General features: G+C 44.7%; 1 protein-coding gene across 1 annotated transcript in view; it reads left to right on the top strand.

The window, feature by feature from the left end:
- Window positions 1-921: 921 nt before the first annotated feature.
- Window positions 922-19,653, top strand: part of LOC124552363 (piggyBac transposable element-derived protein 4-like) — a 38,541-nt gene continuing 19,809 nt past the window's right edge. Inside the window, exons 1-2 of the mRNA XM_047126629.1 lie at window positions 922-1,036; window positions 1,140-2,589. Of these exons, the coding sequence (XP_046982585.1) occupies window positions 922-1,036; window positions 1,140-2,589 (1,565 nt within the window). The remainder of the gene's footprint in view (window positions 1,037-1,139; window positions 2,590-19,653) is intronic.

Below are 19,653 nucleotides of genomic sequence, written 5' to 3'. Positions count from 1 at the left end.
CTTTCAGTTACAGTAGAAAAATCGAAATGGCAGCACCTTACAGAAAACGATAACTTAATCATTTCGTCGTCAAATGATCCAGCAAAGCGTTGATTGAAACGCTGTCCCACTCAGCCTTGGTTTCATTGCATTCATTTCCTAAAATAGACTACTTGTAAGAGCTATCCACATATCTTTCTAACTGGAGATAGGGTCGATCTAAAGAATGTAATTATTTACAGCTTGCGGTACTACACTTACGTGAACTGCAAAAGCGATAATACAAAAAAAAATAAACTTTTTGCGCCTTAGTCAAACTTAGGCATAGAAACATCTGAAAACGTATATTTTTTAACATCTGCTGTTTATTATATGCAACTAGAAAGAAATCATGTGGAATGTTGCAAGCTTTTATTACAATGCATCAGGAGCAAGATCTCATCTTAGATTAATATACTCTTATCTTTTAGTTCGAAATACGAAATGTACATTATACCAATTGTAGGATGTTAATGACAAATAATTGTTTGTCTTTTGTGATGCAACGTGTGGCCAAGTATAAAAGCATAGCAGATGATTGTCCAGTAGCCGAGGGGAAAACTCTTATACATTTGGATTTACCTACACAATGAGACCATTAAAATAATACGAGGGACCGACACTAGGTCTGCGCTGATCACTAGTAACACTCTAAGCGCCAAGCCCGTAAAATTTACGGGCCTGGGATCGCGCGAAAATCACCAAGCCCGTAAAATTTACGGGCCGCTACATTTAATTTCATTCAAAACACTGCAACGTTATTTCTACGGGTTTGGCCAGCGCTATACGTTTTTCAGATGTTTATTAACAAAATGCGTCCATAGATGTCACGGCAGCGCTGTAATTCATGTTAAAACTTATCTTTGCGTTCTCAGTCTGTATATCATTCAGTTGTTTGTCATCATGTTTCGGCGCGGTTTATCAGACGCAGAAATTGCGGATTTGATCAATCATAGCGACACTCTGGATAATGTAGAGAGTGATTCAGACGATTCTGAATGCAATGGTGTGTTTGAAGGTACGTATTTCCGAATTTTCCACGTAATTGTGCAGTACGCACATATCTGTTGAACATGTGTAAACGATGTATGTAGTTACACATAATGTGATATTCTTTTTAGAAGACGAGATTGATGACAGTTTGTCTTCAGATGAAGACGAGAATGATGTTGAAGGTGTTGCTTCAAATCCAGCAGCTGTGCCGTATCCGAAAGACAGTGAGTGGACTGCAGTTGACACCTACCGACCTCTGCCTGTCAACACGACACCCAGGCAGATACTAGTGGATATTGATGAGTCGAGTTCTGTACTGGATTGCAGTAAAGTGTTCCTTACTGACAGTGACGTAAATGAACTCAAGAGACAGACAAATTTGTATGCATCACAGACAATACAGAAGAAAAGAAGAGGAAATAATCTGAAGCCCCATTCAGTTTTGAGTTCGTGGAAGCCAGTGACTATAAGTGAGATGAGGCGTTTCTTGGGTATTATTTTCCACATGTGTGTTTCGAAAAAGCCCAAAATTGCGGACCATTGGAGCACTAATCCTGTTCTTAGTTGTAACTTTTGTCCCCATGTCATGAGCCGTTTGCGTTTCACTCAGATATTGTCATGCTTGCATCTTGTTGACAATTCAAATCAGAAAAAACCAGGCGAAGATGGATTTCATCCACTTTACAAAGTTTTGCCATATTATAATAATTTGAAGGAGCGATGTATCCAGGCATATCGTCCCTCAGAAAAAGTGACAATTGATGAAGGAATTTGCCCATTTCGAGGTCGTGTGAGTTTCCGTGTTTACATGCAAAATAAGCCTCATAAGTATGGACTGAAAGTATATGCTGTTGCTGAAGCCAGTAGTGGCTATGTTGTAAATTTTGAAGTTTATGCTGGTAAGCATATTGTTGACAATTCTTCGTCTGCGGTTATTTTGCGATTGTTGTCTGACAGCAGCTTGCTGAACAAAGGCCACACTGTGTATTTAGATCGATTTTATTCCAGTCCAGAGCTATTTCAGCAACTGGCAGAGAAAGGCACTGGAGCTGTTGGTACTGTGAACAAATCCAGGAAAGGATTGCCTAAAGATTTAGTATCTGCTAAGCTGAAAAAGGGCGAAATGTCTTTTCGGCGTAAAGATAATGTATTGGCAATGAAGTGGAAAGATAAGAGAGATGTGTATACATTGTCTACAAGGCATCAAGCAACATTTGGTACGCATACTAAGAGAAATGGGTCTGTAGTATTGAAACCACTTCAGGTACTTGATTACAACCTCAATAAAATTGGAGTGGATATTGGAGACCAACGCCTGCAGTACAATCCGTTCCAGCACAGAACTGTGAAATGGTGGCGAAAATTATATTTCCATTTGCTGCTTATGGGAGTATCAAATGCATTTTGGCTGTACAATGCAGTGCACAGGAAGAAAATTACAATAACAGACTTTATAACAGTGCTTGCAGTTCAGCTTGTTGAAGACGACACACTTGAATTCATTCCAAGAAATGAAGGAACTGTAGGTCGGCTAACAAAGAGACATTTTTTGCAGCACATACCTGCAACTACTAAGAAGTATGCTGCTCGTGTGTGTCACGTGTGCAGTTCCAGGAGCAAGAAACAGAGTGGCAAGGCTTCTCGCAAAGAGACACGATACGAATGTGAACAGTGTGGCGTTGCACTCTGCCTGGAACCTTGCTTTAAAATTTTCCACACTAAAAAACAATATGATTCTGTGTGAAATTTATATGTAATACTGTATACTATCAGAAACATGTAATGTAGTGCCACAATTTTGGTTAAAAATAAATCACAATTGTATTCCCTTATTCGTATGACTTTTTCTAAATTCTTAAAACATCTAAGTGATTTCTATAACTGTACCTTAAAGCTGTGCATTGTAAAGTAGTTTCTTTCACTCAGAATTAAAGTAGAAATGTGCAGCTTCAAGATGGTACCAAATTTGCCACAATCCAAACAGTAGATTTGATGCAGTAATTTTTTTAATATTGGTAAAATTGCCCGGTTTCTAGGGACGGGTGCATAAAATAGGCCTGGTACAGAGAGTGTTTAATTAGTTTCTTTCGGTCCTGCGTCATATGACTACACTAAACCAAGCTGTAACCGCGCGAAGTCCGTGGCTTGCGGACGCGGCACTGACGCCACTGAATAGCTCGCATTACTTGTGACCAGAGACATATCAGTATCATTTCAAAAACCCTTTGGTACTTTTAGCTACATTTCATTCCCAACAATGTATGGTCTGAAACGGATCTAACAGTAAGCTACCCGCTACATAAGTTTTTCACTACAAGATTTGTATATCAAGTGAACAACATTGACAAATAGCATCATTTCACAATGACTGTTAATAAATATGGAAAGATAAATGGTCAATACGAAGCTAAGATGTTACACTACCTCGTGTACAAAAATCAGATTTTTTAGTCGCATACTTTCTTCAAAATCGGTTGGGAAGCGTTACGAAACTAAGAAATCACGCGAAACGAAAAGTAGACTTTCTTTTTTCACGACATAAGTAACGTTTTTGAGGAAAAAATAAGTTCATAAAACTATGTGGCGAAGTCTTATATACAGCTAAGAATTTTTAATTTTTAAAACATGAAAATCGGAGAAGTGGATTTTCCCCCATTTCGCCGTCCCGGCTCGGCGCGGCGCGCAATGTGAATGCACTACACGTCGGCATGAGCTGGCTAGGCACGAGCCGAGCCAGTACGCGTCATCCCGGCCAGGCCGGCAGTGTGAACGCAGCCTTTAGGCTAGGCGCAAATTGAGACGAGTATAGCGCGTGTGGCGCGATGCAGCGCAGCGCGCGTTTTTGTAACATCACAGTTTCAAATGAGACCGCGCAAATTGCGACGCGACGCGACTGGGACGTGACACGCGCCTGCGCCAGGTCGCGCGGCGTTGTGGTTGAGGCAGTTTCCCGCGCCGCACGTCGCACGTGCCTCGCTAGCACCGTGGGAAATTTGAGGCGGGGAGCGAGAAAGTAGCCCGACCATATGCTCACTTCGGCACGGCGCATATGAGCAGTGAGAACACTGCCCATACGATAAATATTGCCTTATACTCTGTACTGAATTTTAATGCCACAACAAGTCAACTCCTGTTAAGTCAGACACTGCTCTGATTGTTAAACGGCGATCTTGTCGAACAAGTTTACCGATTTTTTCAATGTTTGCATCAGTTTTTGCTGACAATGGTCTGCCAGTGCGAGTGTCATCACTGGTGTCTTCGCGGCCATCTTTAAATCGTTTAAACCACTCAAACACTTGTGTTCGCGATAAACAATCATCGCCGTACACTTGTTGTAACATTACAAACGTTTCACTTACAGATTTTCCTAGTTTGAAACAAAATTTGATGTTAACACGCTGTTCTTTCTGTACACTCAACATTTTCCGACGCACAGACAAAACGTCAACTACTTAAAACAGACGCCACGGGCAGACTGAGTGCAGGAGGCAGATGAAACTCGAGCAGTAGGCGGAGCGAGAGTCACGTGACAGGCCACGCGACTTTCAGCCTTATTGCATTCGTTTTATTGTTTCACCAGTACTAATCCGGTTTTTTTCTAGCCACACTTCGTATGTTCAAACCGTGAAGCGACTGATTTCCATGTCTGTGTTGTAGGTTCCGCTAAATACTTTGGTTGCATTTCTTTCCATACAGCGGTAGCTACTTCTTTTACAATATTAGATACAGTTCGATCTCCCAAGAGATAGTTATACGCAATACTTTTGTAGCTGTCACCGGAGGCTAAATATCTGAAACAAAACGAAAGTATATTGTTAATGTGGAACGATAAAAGTAGATTGCAAATATGTCTTTATCCAAACACTATAAGTTAATATTGCTTATCTTTAGTTTATCCATATGGGACAACATTAATGCCTTATTAGATGTTAATTATTGCAGGGAAGAGAGAAAAAATTCGTGGCTGAAGCGAGATGCACGACGACGACGACAGGTGAAATATATGAAAAGCGGAGCTGCTGCTGAGAATATCAAGCCGTGGAGATATCAAAACCAGGTGTCATTTCTTGAACCTTTATGACAGCTGGTCCATGTGATAGTAATCTAGGTGATGACAGTGATCACAGCTCACAAGCTACAACTAAAACATCAGCAAGAAGTGATACACTGGAAACCGAGGAATTAGAAGATAACAACTCACTCGACAATGAGGCGAATGAGCAAAGTCAAGATATTAATAACTACGACAGCAACGAAGTATCTAGTAGGAGCATAGGAACGGAGTGCATAGCACATCACACCGCTACTTCAACTCCAGTTATTCAAAGAAATCAATCAAGGAAAAGAAAACAGGAAGACGTTGTAATTCTGCTAAAACAATCAATGCAACAGCGTGAGGACAGAGCAAGACAAAGAGCAGAAGAAAGAAGAGCGTTGGAGTCACACTGTATCAAAGATGACCCTCTTTACAATTTTTTTTATCTCTATGTATCAGCTGACTAAAAACATGCCTCAAAGTTACCAACACAGAATCAGAGGTCAACTTTTCCAGGCTGTCACTTGCAGAAGAAGAAATAATGAACGTAAGGAGCCAGACACCTTCGATGTCATCTTCTTCAAATAATTCAGCGCCATACAGTACAGCACCTTTTTCTCACTCTTCATCGCCATATATATCGACTGATTCAGACCAACAGACAGCGTCTCACTATTCAGAACAGCAGCAGATGGAAGATTTGAAGGTCGACACAACTGAATCCGGTTTGTCTAATATCACCGATTTTGTTCACCGTTTTCAAGAAATCTGAAGGGACCATCACAATTATGTTTGCTTAAGACTTTAATTCTTTTTTGTATCAGCATTTTGTGTATTTTTCGTTTTCTTTTCTGAGTAGTTTTCGCTGCACCGATCCACATTTTCATTAATGATAAATTAACATTCTTTGTTTATGAACATGTATTATTGCAATAAAACACTAACAAGAGAAATTTGGTAAAACAATTTTAAAAACCCACTCCAGCTAGCAGAACGGTTTTTTTGTCAAGGTGAAATACGCTTAAGACCTAGCTTGTATTACACTAAGTTGCGTGAAAAGTGTACAGGGTGTTGCAATTCGTTGACAAAATTAAGTTATTTCCTGTTGCCCTCGACGAATCTGCTTTGGCAGAATTGCAAAGAAAAAAGGATTTTTAATGCTTCAATATTTAAGAACCACTTATTAGGTTTACATTTTTCTTATTCTGATCCGTAGATATATTCTGTGGCTTCTAGTACATAGTTTGTTGATTTAGATATCACACTGAGTAAGCAGTTGCGAGGAAAGTGCAAGTCCGAAAGAAATTCTCCCATCAATGCGCTCTTTTGCAGTACGCCGACTAAACCATATGAGCAACAGAACTTGATTCAGTACTGATTTGTAGACCTCAAAAAGACTACTAAATAATATACAAAAGCATATGTTTACCTTTTACAACAGTCACACTCGACATTTTTGTGTTACATAATATTGTGCGAGGCACCTTCCTAATACAAAAATGGCCATTGCATTTCAACCGTGAAAGATAAACGTATGCTCTCGACGACTTTTATTTAGACTGTTTGAGTTCTGGTACTATGTACCTTGATGTAGATCATATGCTTTAGGCATAGTATAACTAGAGAGCCTACTGATAGCAAACATTTTTAGTTTATGTGGCCGGTTAAAGGACGGCTGAGCGTAAGCATAGCTAAGATAACTCCCGATTAAACCAAATTTCAAACCAAAAGCACCATTAAAATCAATCCGTTAGTTTCGGCGCTACGATGCCCTCCCTCCTCCCCGCTCTCTCTCTCTCTCTCTCTCTCTCTCTCTCTCTCTCTCTCTCTCTCTCTCACACACACACACACACACACACACACACACACACACACACACACACACACACACACACACACGTAGGAGTCAAACTTATGTAACACCCATCGATTCTGTGTAAGGGAGCTGAAAATAAAATGCCTAGACACAAGGGTGCAACATTTTATAATTCCTTAGATAAAAAATTAATATCAGCGTTCATCACTTACCTCAAAAATACTGCCAGTTTTTGTTCAGTAGCAATCGGCTCCTGTGCATTACACCCATTTGAATCAATAGCGTGCTTTACTATTCCATGTACTTCAGAAAACTGCTTTCTGGTCATTCTGAAGTAATTCGTGAAATCAGTGTCACTCATCTTGGTCGTAGTTTGAAATTGCCCACATGTTTTTCTTTCATACAAAATATATTTATTTGTGGATTTGAATTTTTTATTTATTAATGAATAAAGCAACACTTCCTCTTCAGCGTTAGTATCCGAATCTGATTCGGAACTCAAGTCTAACAATAACATCTCTCTTACTCGCGAAACACACACCGTCAGTCTGACAAGCAGTAGGCCGGTATTCGGAGTCTGGCACGCGCGTGTCACACCGACTAGGGCACACTAGTCACATACGCGTCTCAATATGCGTAGGACCACGCGACACGTGACGAACGCGCGAGCCGCGCGGCAAAATCGTGTCACGTCACACGTGCTATATTCGTCTCAATTTGCACCTAGCCTTAAGGCTAGGCGCGCACTAGCCATTTTCCGTCGCGCGATTTATTTGTCGCAAGAATGAAACACAGTGGCTCGAATAGGAGCGCGCGCACGTGCGACAAAAAAGTAGCGGCGATTTAAAAGACGCAACCGGTCCTATTTCACGCGCAACGCGATTGTCGCAGGTGTGGAATGATTCACAGGCACTGGCATGGGCCCGTGCGCACTAGCGACGCGATTTCTGTCAGTCGCTCTCGCTCAGTGTTGCATACACACAAGTTCAGTGCGCCAGCAGCTAGTCTGATAACGGGAGTTGCGCTACGGATGACACTGTAAGTTGTGTTGTCGATTCAGAAAGACTAGTAGAAAAGCGATCAGCTCTCTACAACAGGAAATTAAAAGAATACAGTGATCGCAATTTGATAGAGAAACTATGGGGAGAATTATGCTGCAGCCTAATTCGGAACTGGACTGAAATGCCTGGACCAGACTAACAAAGGTATTTCATGGTTCACTTATTTCATTCATTCATTCATGTGTACATCACATTTACAACAATTTAACTTTTTTCATATTGCCAAGATACTGATCCTTGTGGAGTCACAAAGTAGTTTGCAAAATAATCCCTGATCTGCATGCCACACGCATCAGCTCGTATTCCTACAGGGTCACAGCCTTGCAGAAGGCATTCCTACGACTCGTCCTCAGTTTGTACACCGTCATTTCGTCTTGCGAAATTATGCAGAATACAACATGCTTTTATGATTATGTCTGAAAAACCAACATCCACAGGTCGATGAAATATTCTCCATTTGTTAGTCAAAATCTCCAAAGTACATTCCACCATTCTACAAGCACGACAATGTCTATAATTAAAAACACGCTGTTTCATTGTCAGGTTTTTCTTCAAGTACGGCCGCAGAATATGTCTGGACAGTGCAAATGCTTAATCTCCTAAAAATTGAAAGGTTGAGGCACTCCTTCCTCGTCGAGTGGTAATTTTTGAGGATTTGGAATGTTTAAGTGATTAGATTTCAGTTTTTGATAGAAGTTGGATTTCTTGAACACATTAGAATCCCCATTGGCTCCGTACGAGTCCACGTCTATCACAGTGAAACAATAGTCAGCATCCACCAAGCCCGAAAGTACTGTCGAAAAATAATTCTTGTAATTATACAACTCTGAGCCACTGTCAGCATGCTTCTTCAGTCTCATGTTTCCCGTCCACAGCACCAATGTAATTTGGAAAGTCAGTTCTGTCTAACAACTGTTTGGCAATAATCTTCCAATGATCTTCAGTTTTTTCCGCCATATGAATAGGCTGTAGACACTGCCACAACTGCTCGCATGTATCCTTCACAATTTCTCTGATTGTAATGGCTCCTAGTGGATATTCGTAGTGTAATGAGCTAAAGCTATTTCCAGTTGCAAGATATCTGGAAGAAATGATATTCAGTAACAGCATTAACATTTATTCTTAGAAGTATTAAGGTAAATACTTACAATAAATTACATACAGTGATAATTTCATTTATGACAGGTAAAGAAATTCAAAGGAAGTGGAAAAATCTGAAGGACAGCTTAGCGAGAGAACAGAAAAAATCTTCGTCTGGCGAGGCTGCAAGAAAACGGAGGAAATACCAATACTTCGATGCAACGTTATTTCTGCTCCCTCAAATGGAAGACAGACCGACCACCAGCAACATCGAAATTATGCCCAGTAGCACAGGAAACAAGGAAGCAGGCCCCCCCCCCCCCCAGTTTGTCTTCACAAAACAACAACGATATACTGCACAGAGCACAAAAGTACGACATCCTACGAAAAGAGAAGCCAAGAAGGTTACGTCCTACGAGGAATCTCTATTACATATATTATAAGACAGACAAAAAGAAGTTAGCGAGGATAAGAACATTACGCGAAAATAGAAACACTGAATGTGATGAGGAATGCCAGATATTATCAGCTTTCACGGATTTTTCCACAGCATCCGAACATTTGTTATAACACCACTCAAGCAACTTATTCCCCAGCATCTTCATTCGTTCAACCGTATTCTTCAAATGTCCTAAATGAAACGGAACCTCCACAAAATTTGTTCGTGTACCACTCTGCTGACAACCGCAACAAGACCACAGAAACCTCTATGCGCAACATGGTTTTGCAGTTTTCTCATTAAACAAGTTCGCCAGTTTCGACTTGCAGTAGTGATTTTCTTGATGCATCTGATCAGTAACGTAAAATGGCAACAACAATTGTTGAATGAAATTATTCTCTTCATGCATCTAATCAATAATGTAAAAGGTCGATAAAAACTGTTGAATGAAATAATGTGTGCTCAACTTAAAGTCACTGATAAGTGCTCCTTAGGTGGTATACACTTCCTCCATGTCTTATCTTCTTTTGTTATATTCGGTCCTACTGTCTGACGCAGTGTGTCAAAACTATTCTTACTCATTCGATAGTATTGAAAGAATTTATTTGGGTGATTTTGTAACTCTTCGTGTAATTTGTAAAACTGCCCTTTCACTGGTCTTTTGACTTACAATCGGATGCAGCCAGTAACGACATTTGCGCTGTTTTCTCACTCTTCTTCGTAGTAAAAGTGCCACCAAACAAGCTGTTTCGATTAAATACACGCTGGTACTGAGAGTAGTTGCGATTTTCCTGCCGCTTTGTGCGCACCACAATGTAGTTCCGCGACAGCGATTGATAAGTCGCGCCGACTGAAAAATCGCCTGTGCGCGCCTTGCCTAAGACCCGCCCTCAGGTCCATCGCACAGCCGGGAAGCCCCGCCTTCAGTACCTATGCAGAAACGGGCACCCCATCCGGCAGCGGCACAGCGCGGTCGCGCAGACCAATCAGCGCAAGCCGCCCCGACCACGCAGGCCCACGCCGCGGACCACTGACTGCAATTGGCGCTGGACGAGACCGGCCGCTGGGCTAGAAAATGGCGAATCACTCTTAACGAAGGGAAAACTCAAGCCATCACGATTACCCACAGATTAGGTAAATGGGCTCCCGCCCGACAGCCGCTCCTACTCAAGCGGAACGGTCAAGAACACCTGTGGCGACGAACAGCCAAATATCTTGGTGTTACCTTGAACACCAGGCACACCTGGAGGGCACACATCGAAGACCTGCACCGTAAAGCCAGTCGTAGGATGCAAATGCTGTATCCTATCCTCAATACCCACAGCACCCTATCAGCCGATATACGAGGGCTGCTTTTTTTCAACCTCCGATCGCCCATCTAAGCAAGTAAGAGGTAGGGAGGGGCCGGACCTCCCCCACAACCTCTGCCGTCTTCAGCTACAGTGTGTCTGTCGTAGCCGAGCTACGTCCCTGTAAACATAGCTGCTACGCTCGATGCTCCCGCCAAATGTGAGTTACGAAGTCTAATCCGTTTTCTGCTAGCAGAAGGATGTAGTGCTGTTGAAATCCATCGCAGAATGAGCAAAGTGTATGGTAACAACGTTATGAGTGATGGTAGTGTTCGGGAATGGTGTCGAAAATTTAAAGGAGGAGGAACAGACGTCCCTGATGAAGGTGGAAAAGGTCGCAACTCTGTCGCCACTGTAGGACGCGTTTAGCGTGTTGATCAGGCAGTGAGATGCAAACGAAGGTTTACAATTAGTGGACTGTCTGATGAATTTCCAGACATTTCAGGGTCTGCTTTGTACACAATTGTGACTCAAGACCTAGGCTATCGGAAATTGTGTGCTCGTTGGATCCCAAAAATGCTGAGTACCGACCGCAAAACGCAAAGGATGGCATCAGCATTATCGCTTCTCACACGTTATGTGAATCAGGGAAACGTTTTTTTGAAGTCGATTGTTACTGGCGATGAAACGTGGGTCCTCTATGACAATCCTCAAACATAGGAACAATCAAAGCAGTGGATACACACAGCTTCCCCAAGCAAGCCAAAAAAGTTTAAACATTCACTGACGAAAAGAAAAACAATGTCTGAAGATGGCCTTGTAAGCCGAAAACCAGTAAACAATAAAAGTAATATTGTAGAACAAAAGCAAAGTGGTGCTTTTCATTTATTAATGGCCACTGTGTTTTGGGACCATAAAGGAGTGCTGCTGGTGGACTTATGGAGCAAGCTACGACGATAACCAAGGAAGTTCATTGTGAAACTTTACATCGTCTCTGCACAGCCATTCAAAACAAACGCGGAGGAATGCTTTCGTCTGGAGGAATGCTTTCGTCTGGCGTTGTTTTGATCCATGACAACGCCCGACCACACAGTGCCAACATGACAAAAGACCTCCTCAAAAAGTTTAAATGGGAAGTTTTTGAACATCCACCGTACAGCCCGGACCTAGCACCAAGTGATTATCACCTGTTCCGAGAACTGAAGTCATGGTTAGGTGGGCAGCACTTCGCTACTAACAAAGAACTTCAGGATGCCGTCAAGACTTATAGTCTGTCTGTAAACTGAAGAGCGAGCAGCGCCTTTGGTGGGGGAAGTGGCCTTTCCCGGAAGAACGCTGCCACTGGCCTACAGGGCCACCCAAAATCAGTTGCCCTGTTACCCGTCTAGCGGTGTAGTTCAGCGTGCAGTGATATACTGATATACGTCGTTTCTGTTTGTGGAATCTTTGTTGCCAGCGTCAGTCAGTTGACTTTGTGTACTCACTGATATACTTCAGTATCCCGAAGTGATGGATAATCGCCCTGCATTGCAAGAAAATGTGCGGAATACAAAGAAGAGGAGGTATTTGCGGAGTAACGAGCGTTCGATCGTCTCTAACGTTATTACAGCGTGTGTTAAGGAGGCAACACAAAAAGAACTGTTGGTTAACATTAACAGCCCCAATCAAAGGGCTGCAGTTTATGCAAACGTCAGCCTCGCCACTATAGGACGCATAAGGAAGGAACGTGAAAACAAGCCGCATGGTTTACTGGAATCGCCGCGAAGGAAAACTGATAATTTAGGGAGGAAACCCATCGTAATAGACAGTTTCACAAAATCAGTCATTCGACAAACGATGGAGGACTTTTACATAAACCAAAAAATAGTGCCGACATTACGGAAATTGCTTAATGCCGTGAAACAAAAAATACATTTTCCTTGGCAGAAAGATGTTTTACACAAGACATTGCGTGAAATGGGATTTACCTGGAAAAGATCTGTAAGTAAACGAAAGATTCTCGTAGAAAGAACGGATATAATTGACTGGCGATGTAAGTATCTGATCCAAGTGAGGAAATTAAGGGAGCTAGGCAGAAAATTCTTTTATATTGATGAAACTTGGGTGGACAATAACATTACTTACAGAAAATGTTGGCAGGGCCCTGGCGTTGAGGGCATTATGGACAATGTTAGCGGAAGCAATAGGATTATAGTGGTGAATATTGGATCAAAAGATGGGTTCTTACCCAACGCACAGTTGGTTTATAAAGCGGGTTGTGCAACAGGAGACTACCATGGGCAAATGAACTACGAAAATTTTTCTAATTGGATATCGAATAAAGTGATTCCGAATCTGCCACCGAACTGTGTTATTGTTATGGACAACGCTTCATATCACAACAAGGAACACAACAAAGCTCCAACTAGGTCCTCGAATAAAAGCGAAATGATTGAATGGTTATTAAAAAATAAGGTGGAAGCTGAGTTGACAATGAGAAAAACAAAATTATTTGATTTAATTAAACAACATAAGCCGGAAGACAAAGTATTTGAAATTAATAAAATACTTGAAGCCCATGGACACACTGTGCTGCGACTTCCACCATACAACTGTGACTTAAATCCAATTGAAATGGCGTGGGCAAAGCTCAAGAATTTCGTCAGAGGAAGAAATATTCTTGGAGATATTTGCATGACGAAGTTGCTGCAGTTGGTGAAAGAAGGTATGTAGACATTTTCTGAGCTTCCATGTTTTATTCCGAACTAAATTTTGCCGTAACCGAAAGAGAGCGTATACAAAAACTTGTCCCAATTGTTACAGGTTTTGAAACGATAAGTCAAGATGACTGGAGTGCATACTGCCTCCATGTGGAGAAACTTGAAAGAGAATATTGGGTTAAGGATGGGGTTATGGAAGACATAATAGACGCTATAGTTATTAATTTAGAAAGTGATGACGACGAGGACGACGACGACAGTAATGATAGTGACAATGTTGATGATGACCTCTAAAATACGATGTATGTAAACAGGCAATGAATATTTTTTTGAAAAATATGTTGTGTGTTCTTTCAAGCCTGACTCTGCTCATACACTATGAAATTTCTTTTGGTAGAAATGTAGTACATGGTAGTAAAAGATTTTCCAAGATAAATACAGTCAAATGTTGTCCAAAGCAATAAATACCATTATCACTTGTTGTACAAAACCAGGAATAACTTGAGAGCTTCATGGTAAAATCAATTAACGTTTCGCTAGCAGAACGTGATTCAATCACGTAATACATTTAATGCCTAGAGAACAGCAGCATTTGAATATACTCTGTCACTAAAACTCTATCTCGGTTACTATTCACATGATTCTAAGGAATATTGCTTAAAACATGTGTGCAATAGCTAATCTAAACACTACTGAAATTTCTTTCGAGACACGTATACCGATTCTGGACTTCTATGTAAAAAGCTTGACATACAAGGTGCGTTCACATATTAATTTTTATTTTTTGGTAAGAACTTTACTTGTTAATCTACAACAATGTTATCCTATTCAAAATATTCCCCAGTACATGCTATACACTTATGCCAGTGCTTTTTCCAATTCCCAAAACACTTTAGGAATTATTTCCTCGGGATAGTTCATAGGCCTTTTGACTGCATTTTTAATCTCACCCATTCTTGTAAAACTGCTGTCCTTTAAGGCCTGCTTTGAAATGTTTATACCACTTGTGTGTTCTGGGTTTACTCATAAGAGACTCACCAAAAGCAATATTTAACATTCCTAAAAATTTGATACACTTTATTCCATTCTTATAACAAAATTTAGTACAGAAGAAGTTATATTGCAATCTTTGGCTTGTTTATAATGTGTAAATCCTGTATTCGTATCTGTGGCTAAGTGTGTTCAGCGATGTTTACGAAAAACAAGATATATGTTTCCAACAGTGCCTCATAAAAGTAATATACATCTAGTGAAAGTTTTAACTTGTGAAATTGTGAAAAACAAGACACAATGGTTTCAAAAATACGTCCTAAAAGAGATATATATACCTGCAGAAAGATTTATCTCCACAGATACTCAACCACCCACACAATGGGTACAAAAAAGCACTAAATGTATATACCATCTGATGATGAGTTGCTAGGCAGCTCGAAACCGGTCATGGTTAAATAAAATACATCTACATAAAAGGCGACTGGTTGCAGTAATTTCTGAAAACCTCTAAAATTTAGTACAGATTCTCTAATCTATTTTTATACAAAACAAATAATAGTTGATGCTACCAAAACACATATAACTTTTTTGACAACTGAGAGCCGGCCGCGGTGGTCTAGCGGTTCTGGCGCTGCAGTTCGGAACCGCGGGACTGCTACGGTCGCAGATTCGAATCCTGCCTCGGGCATGGGTGTGTGTGATGTCCTTAGGTTAGTTAGGTTTAAGTGGTTCTAAGTTCTAGGGGACTTATGACCTAAGATGTTGAGTCCCATAGTGCTCAGAGCCATTTGAACCATTTGACAACTGAGAACTGGGTAAATACCCAATATGCAAAACATTGCACAGATACTTTTCAGACATGTTTACGAAGAGAGTGGCAAAAAAAGCAGTGCAAACCGAACTAATACAAAACACGGAATTATAAATTTCTGCTTACTTTTTAAACACTCTTCGTGTTGCAAGAATTGTTAAGTTCCAATGCAGACCCTTTAAAGAAAACTTCTACATTTTAGTAAGAACAAGCCTTAAATTCTACAGGTTGATTGCACTATATCTGGTTCGTCTTACGAATAGAGGAACATACATTCACATGAAGAGGCATTCGGTTCTATGTTTGTAGTAGAATACTGACTTCCGTTCTTATGTTAATATTATTTACTCTATAATGTTTTGTTTCGAAGAAGCTATCGTCTTTTGTTTTCCTTATACTCTTAATGCATTTGTCTAAAAATAAACACAGCCGGGACGTATCTGTACGCGGCGTCGCCACAGATATGAAGCGCGCACCGCCGCAGGGCCGGTACTACGTTGTGAAACAGCCTGTAGAAGCGCCCTGTGACGTAGCAGGGTAGGCAGAGTGGGGACTCGCTTGCTCGCTCTTCAGTTTACAGACAGACTATACCTGTCCTCACTGGCGGCAACATTCTTCGAGGAAGGCATCGGAAAAATTGTGTCACGGTATGACAAGTGCCTCAATCTTTTTGGCGATTATGTAGAAAAATAAGACTTTAATGTACTTTGGTAATAAAATTATTATTTTCTGTACATTTCTCTTTTATTTACAGCCAATCGGAGGTTGAAAAAAAACAGCCCTCGTAGGAGTAAGAACTTACTGCTCCCTAATTCGATCTCTTATGGAGTATGCTTCTCCTGTCTGGGGCTATGCGGCACACTGGCACATCCGTAAACTCCAGTCAGTTCAGAATCGAGCGCTAAAAAGGGTACTACACCTACCCTTCCACTTCCCAACTGCTGACTTACACGACGCAGCCAGCATACTGACGCTCCACGAGCGTTTCAAACATCTGGCCGAAAGTTTTTATGCGAACACGGCCAGATCAGACAACCAACTTATTAAAAAACCTAGGACAATATGACACCACACGTGACAGACACAAAAGAGCAAAAAGCATCCTTGCAAACTAAGACAGCCAACATGGCCGCACAGCAATAACAAACTCACTGCACCACGTAAGCAAGACATACCACAAAGCGAAGACTGAACACACTGACAAAGAGGAGGAAATGTCTTGAAGGACAACACCCTCCACCACATATGCTCTCCTCGACAGTGAGGAGCAGTAGTCGACTTCCCAGAGCACTCGCTGAGCGGCAGTCGGGCGTTGAGCTTAAGCTGGTATTACACGACTATCCGCCGCGACCGGGAGTAACTATGACTCTCTTAAGGTCGTAGTTACTGGGCAAGTGAAGCGCAATACATGGGCCAAGCCCTCTTCTGCCTCTCCTTGCCTGCGGCTTCCCCCCTTCCCGTGGGCCCGCCGATACGCCAGTCCTTGATAGGACTGGTAAGCAGAGTGGAAGTCCGCACTTGGGGCTTTGGGGGGTTACCAGCCCTCCATCGCATAACCCTTAAAGTTGGGACAACGAGACAAGAAAACACGGGTACCGGGCCTTCCGCTGAAGGTCCCGTCCCAACAGTCCCGACTGCTAGCCTACCAACCGTCTCTGAAGTAGAAGAGGCCGTGGAGCTATGGTTCCACTGCAGCATCTGCAGCCGTGATTTCCGCAGTAAGATCGGGCTCGGGCAACACCGCCGCCGCGCCCATCGGGAAGCGGCGAATGTGGAGATTACAACTGATAGGAAGCGAGCTCGGTGGGCGGAAGAGGAGATGCGGGAGCTCGCCCTGGCGGAGGCTAGGCTTCTCTGTGCCAGTGACACCAAATTCCTTTTTGCAAATCAGGAGCTTCTACCATTGTTTCCGCACCGTACCCTGGATGCCATTAAGTGCAGGAGGAGGACGGCGGCACACAGGGCGATGGTGCGGGAGTACGTGGAGGAGCTGATGCGGGAACAACAGGCGCAGCATGGTCTGCGCCATCCACCCGCCTCGGAGTCGCTGCCGGAGGGGCCACCCTCTCCGCCGCAGCTTGAGCGCCCGCCACCTATATCTGCAGTCGACGAAGCTATATGGAGGCACCTCGCCGGCCTGCCGCGGTCAGCCGCGCGTTTCTCGGCCCTGGACGACCTTGCGTGTTTGGAGCCGGGTACGCCGTCGGCAGTGGTTGCGGCTGGGCTGCCCGAGGCCCTCCGTGCTGTCGGCTCTGAGGAAGCAGGAGTAAGGAAGAAGAAGACGCCGCGCCCGCCATCCAAGCAGCGGCCTGATGGTGGCCCTCCGCTCTCCAAGCGGAAGCGCCGCCGATGGGAGTATGGCAGATGCCAGGACGCCTTCAGGAAGAACCGCGCACGCTGCGTGCGCGGCCTCCTGGACGGCACCCTGCTCCAGCCGCCGTCGAACATCCCTGGGCTGGTGGACTTCTGGCGCAGCCTCTTCACGACGGAGCCACCCTCCACCGCAGGCTCCATTCCCGACCGGCTTCTCCCGCGCTCGGAGTCTGTTGACTTTGAGCGCCTGTGGAGGCCGATCACTGCAGAAGGGGTTGCGGCTGCCTTGCCGCCCAGAGGCTCCGTTGCCGGCCCTGACGGCCTCTCGCCGGTGCAGCTGCGCCGCCTTCCGGCGGAGGTCACCACCAAACTCTTAAACCTTTTCCTGCTTACCCGCAAGCTTCCCCCTTCCCTCCTCCGAGCCAGGACCTCCCTGCTCCCTAAGACAGCCGCCCCAGCATTCCCCGCTGGCTTTCGGCCCATCACCGTCTGCTCGGTGTTAGCCAGAACCTTCCATAAGGTTCTGGCGACTCGCCTTATGCGGATGTGTGCTGTGGACGAACGTCAGCGGGCTTTCATCCCAAGGGATGGGATGCTGGAGAATACTTTCCTCCTCGACCGGGTGCTCGTCGGCGCCGTCCGCCGCTGTCGTTCTGTGTTCATGGCATCTCTCGATGTGTCTAAGGCGTTCGATTCGTTGGACCATGCGCGGCCCTCCGCCCTGTGCTTAAAGCCCATGGTCTGCCGGACGAATTCATCGACTACGTCGAGGGCTGCTATGCGGACAGCACGACGGTAACTGCGGGGGGCGGCGACGAGTCCCCGGCCGTGCGGCCAGCGAGAGGTGTTCGGCAAGGAGATCCTTTGTCCCCTCTCCTTTTTAATTTCGCTGTCGACTGTGTTTTAGAACAGCTGCCCTCACACATTGGTGTCAAGGTGTTGGGCCGCCAGATCAACGCGGCGGCCTTCGCGGACGACATCCTGCTCTTCGCCTCCACGAGGGGGGGCCTGCAGTCCCTCATCAACGCAGCGGTGGCAGCCCTCGACCAACTAGGGCTGCGGGTCAACCCGCGGAAGTGTCTCACCCTCGCACTCGTGGCGTCCGGCCGCGAGAAGAAAATGAAGGTGGATGCTAGCGTCACCTTCACTGCCGGCGACACCACCATGCCGGCGTTGGGAGTGGGTGAGACCTTCCGCTACCTTGGACTGCAGTTCTCCTCCTCGGGGCGGTGTCTCTTCCATCCGAGGCACCACATTGAAGAGCAGCTGTCGATCATCACGCGGGCGCCGCTGAAGCCGCAGCAGCGGCTTTTTGCACTTCGTGAGGTTCTTCTCCCGGGCCTGTACCATGGCCTAGCCCTGAGTCCCACCCGCTTCGGTGCGCTCAAGGCCATGGACAACTGCGTTCGGGCTGCGGTGAGGAGATGGTTCCGCCTCCCAGCAGATACCCCCTTGGGCTACTTTCACGCTCCAATAGCCCATGGGGGCCTCGGAATTCCATCAGCCCGCTGGATGGGGCCAACCCTGAGGCGGGGCAGGCTCCTCACCCTGCTACAGCTCGAGACCTCCACCACCGACGCAGACCTGGGGGAGGCACGACACGAAGTGGCGGCGCTGGAACGACACCTCACGTGGGAGGGCCATCTGCTGCAATCGGCTGCAAAAGTTGGTGACGGGGCAGCCCTTTCGTCGTCAGCCAGAACATCGGGCCAACACAGCTGGGCCGAGGACACCAGTCGCTTCCTGTCTGGCCGTGACTACGTGGCGTGCATCCGCACGCGCATCAACGCATTACCATCCAAAGCGCGCAGGAGTCGCGGCCGGGACAGGGAGAAGATGTGTCGCGCAAGGTGCAACGCCGTCGAGACCGCGAACCACGTCGTCCAGGGCTGCGGGCTCACCAGCCGAGCCCGGGTGCGGCGTCACGACGCGGCAGTGAAATACGTCGCGCGCGGGCTGGCTCAACGAGGGTTCGACTGTCTGTCGAGCCACACCTCCGGACGCCAGAGGGAGTCCGCAAGCCAGACGTCGTAGCGTCAAAGGACGGCGTGGCGCATGCCATCGATGCGCAAATCGTCGGCGACCACCTCGACACAGACTGGTGT

The sequence above is a fragment of the Schistocerca americana genome, chromosome 10, assembly GCF_021461395.2.
Source record: "Schistocerca americana isolate TAMUIC-IGC-003095 chromosome 10, iqSchAmer2.1, whole genome shotgun sequence".
Taxonomy (NCBI): domain Eukaryota; kingdom Metazoa; phylum Arthropoda; class Insecta; order Orthoptera; family Acrididae; genus Schistocerca; species Schistocerca americana.
This window is presented reverse-complemented; position numbering and strand designations above follow the sequence as displayed.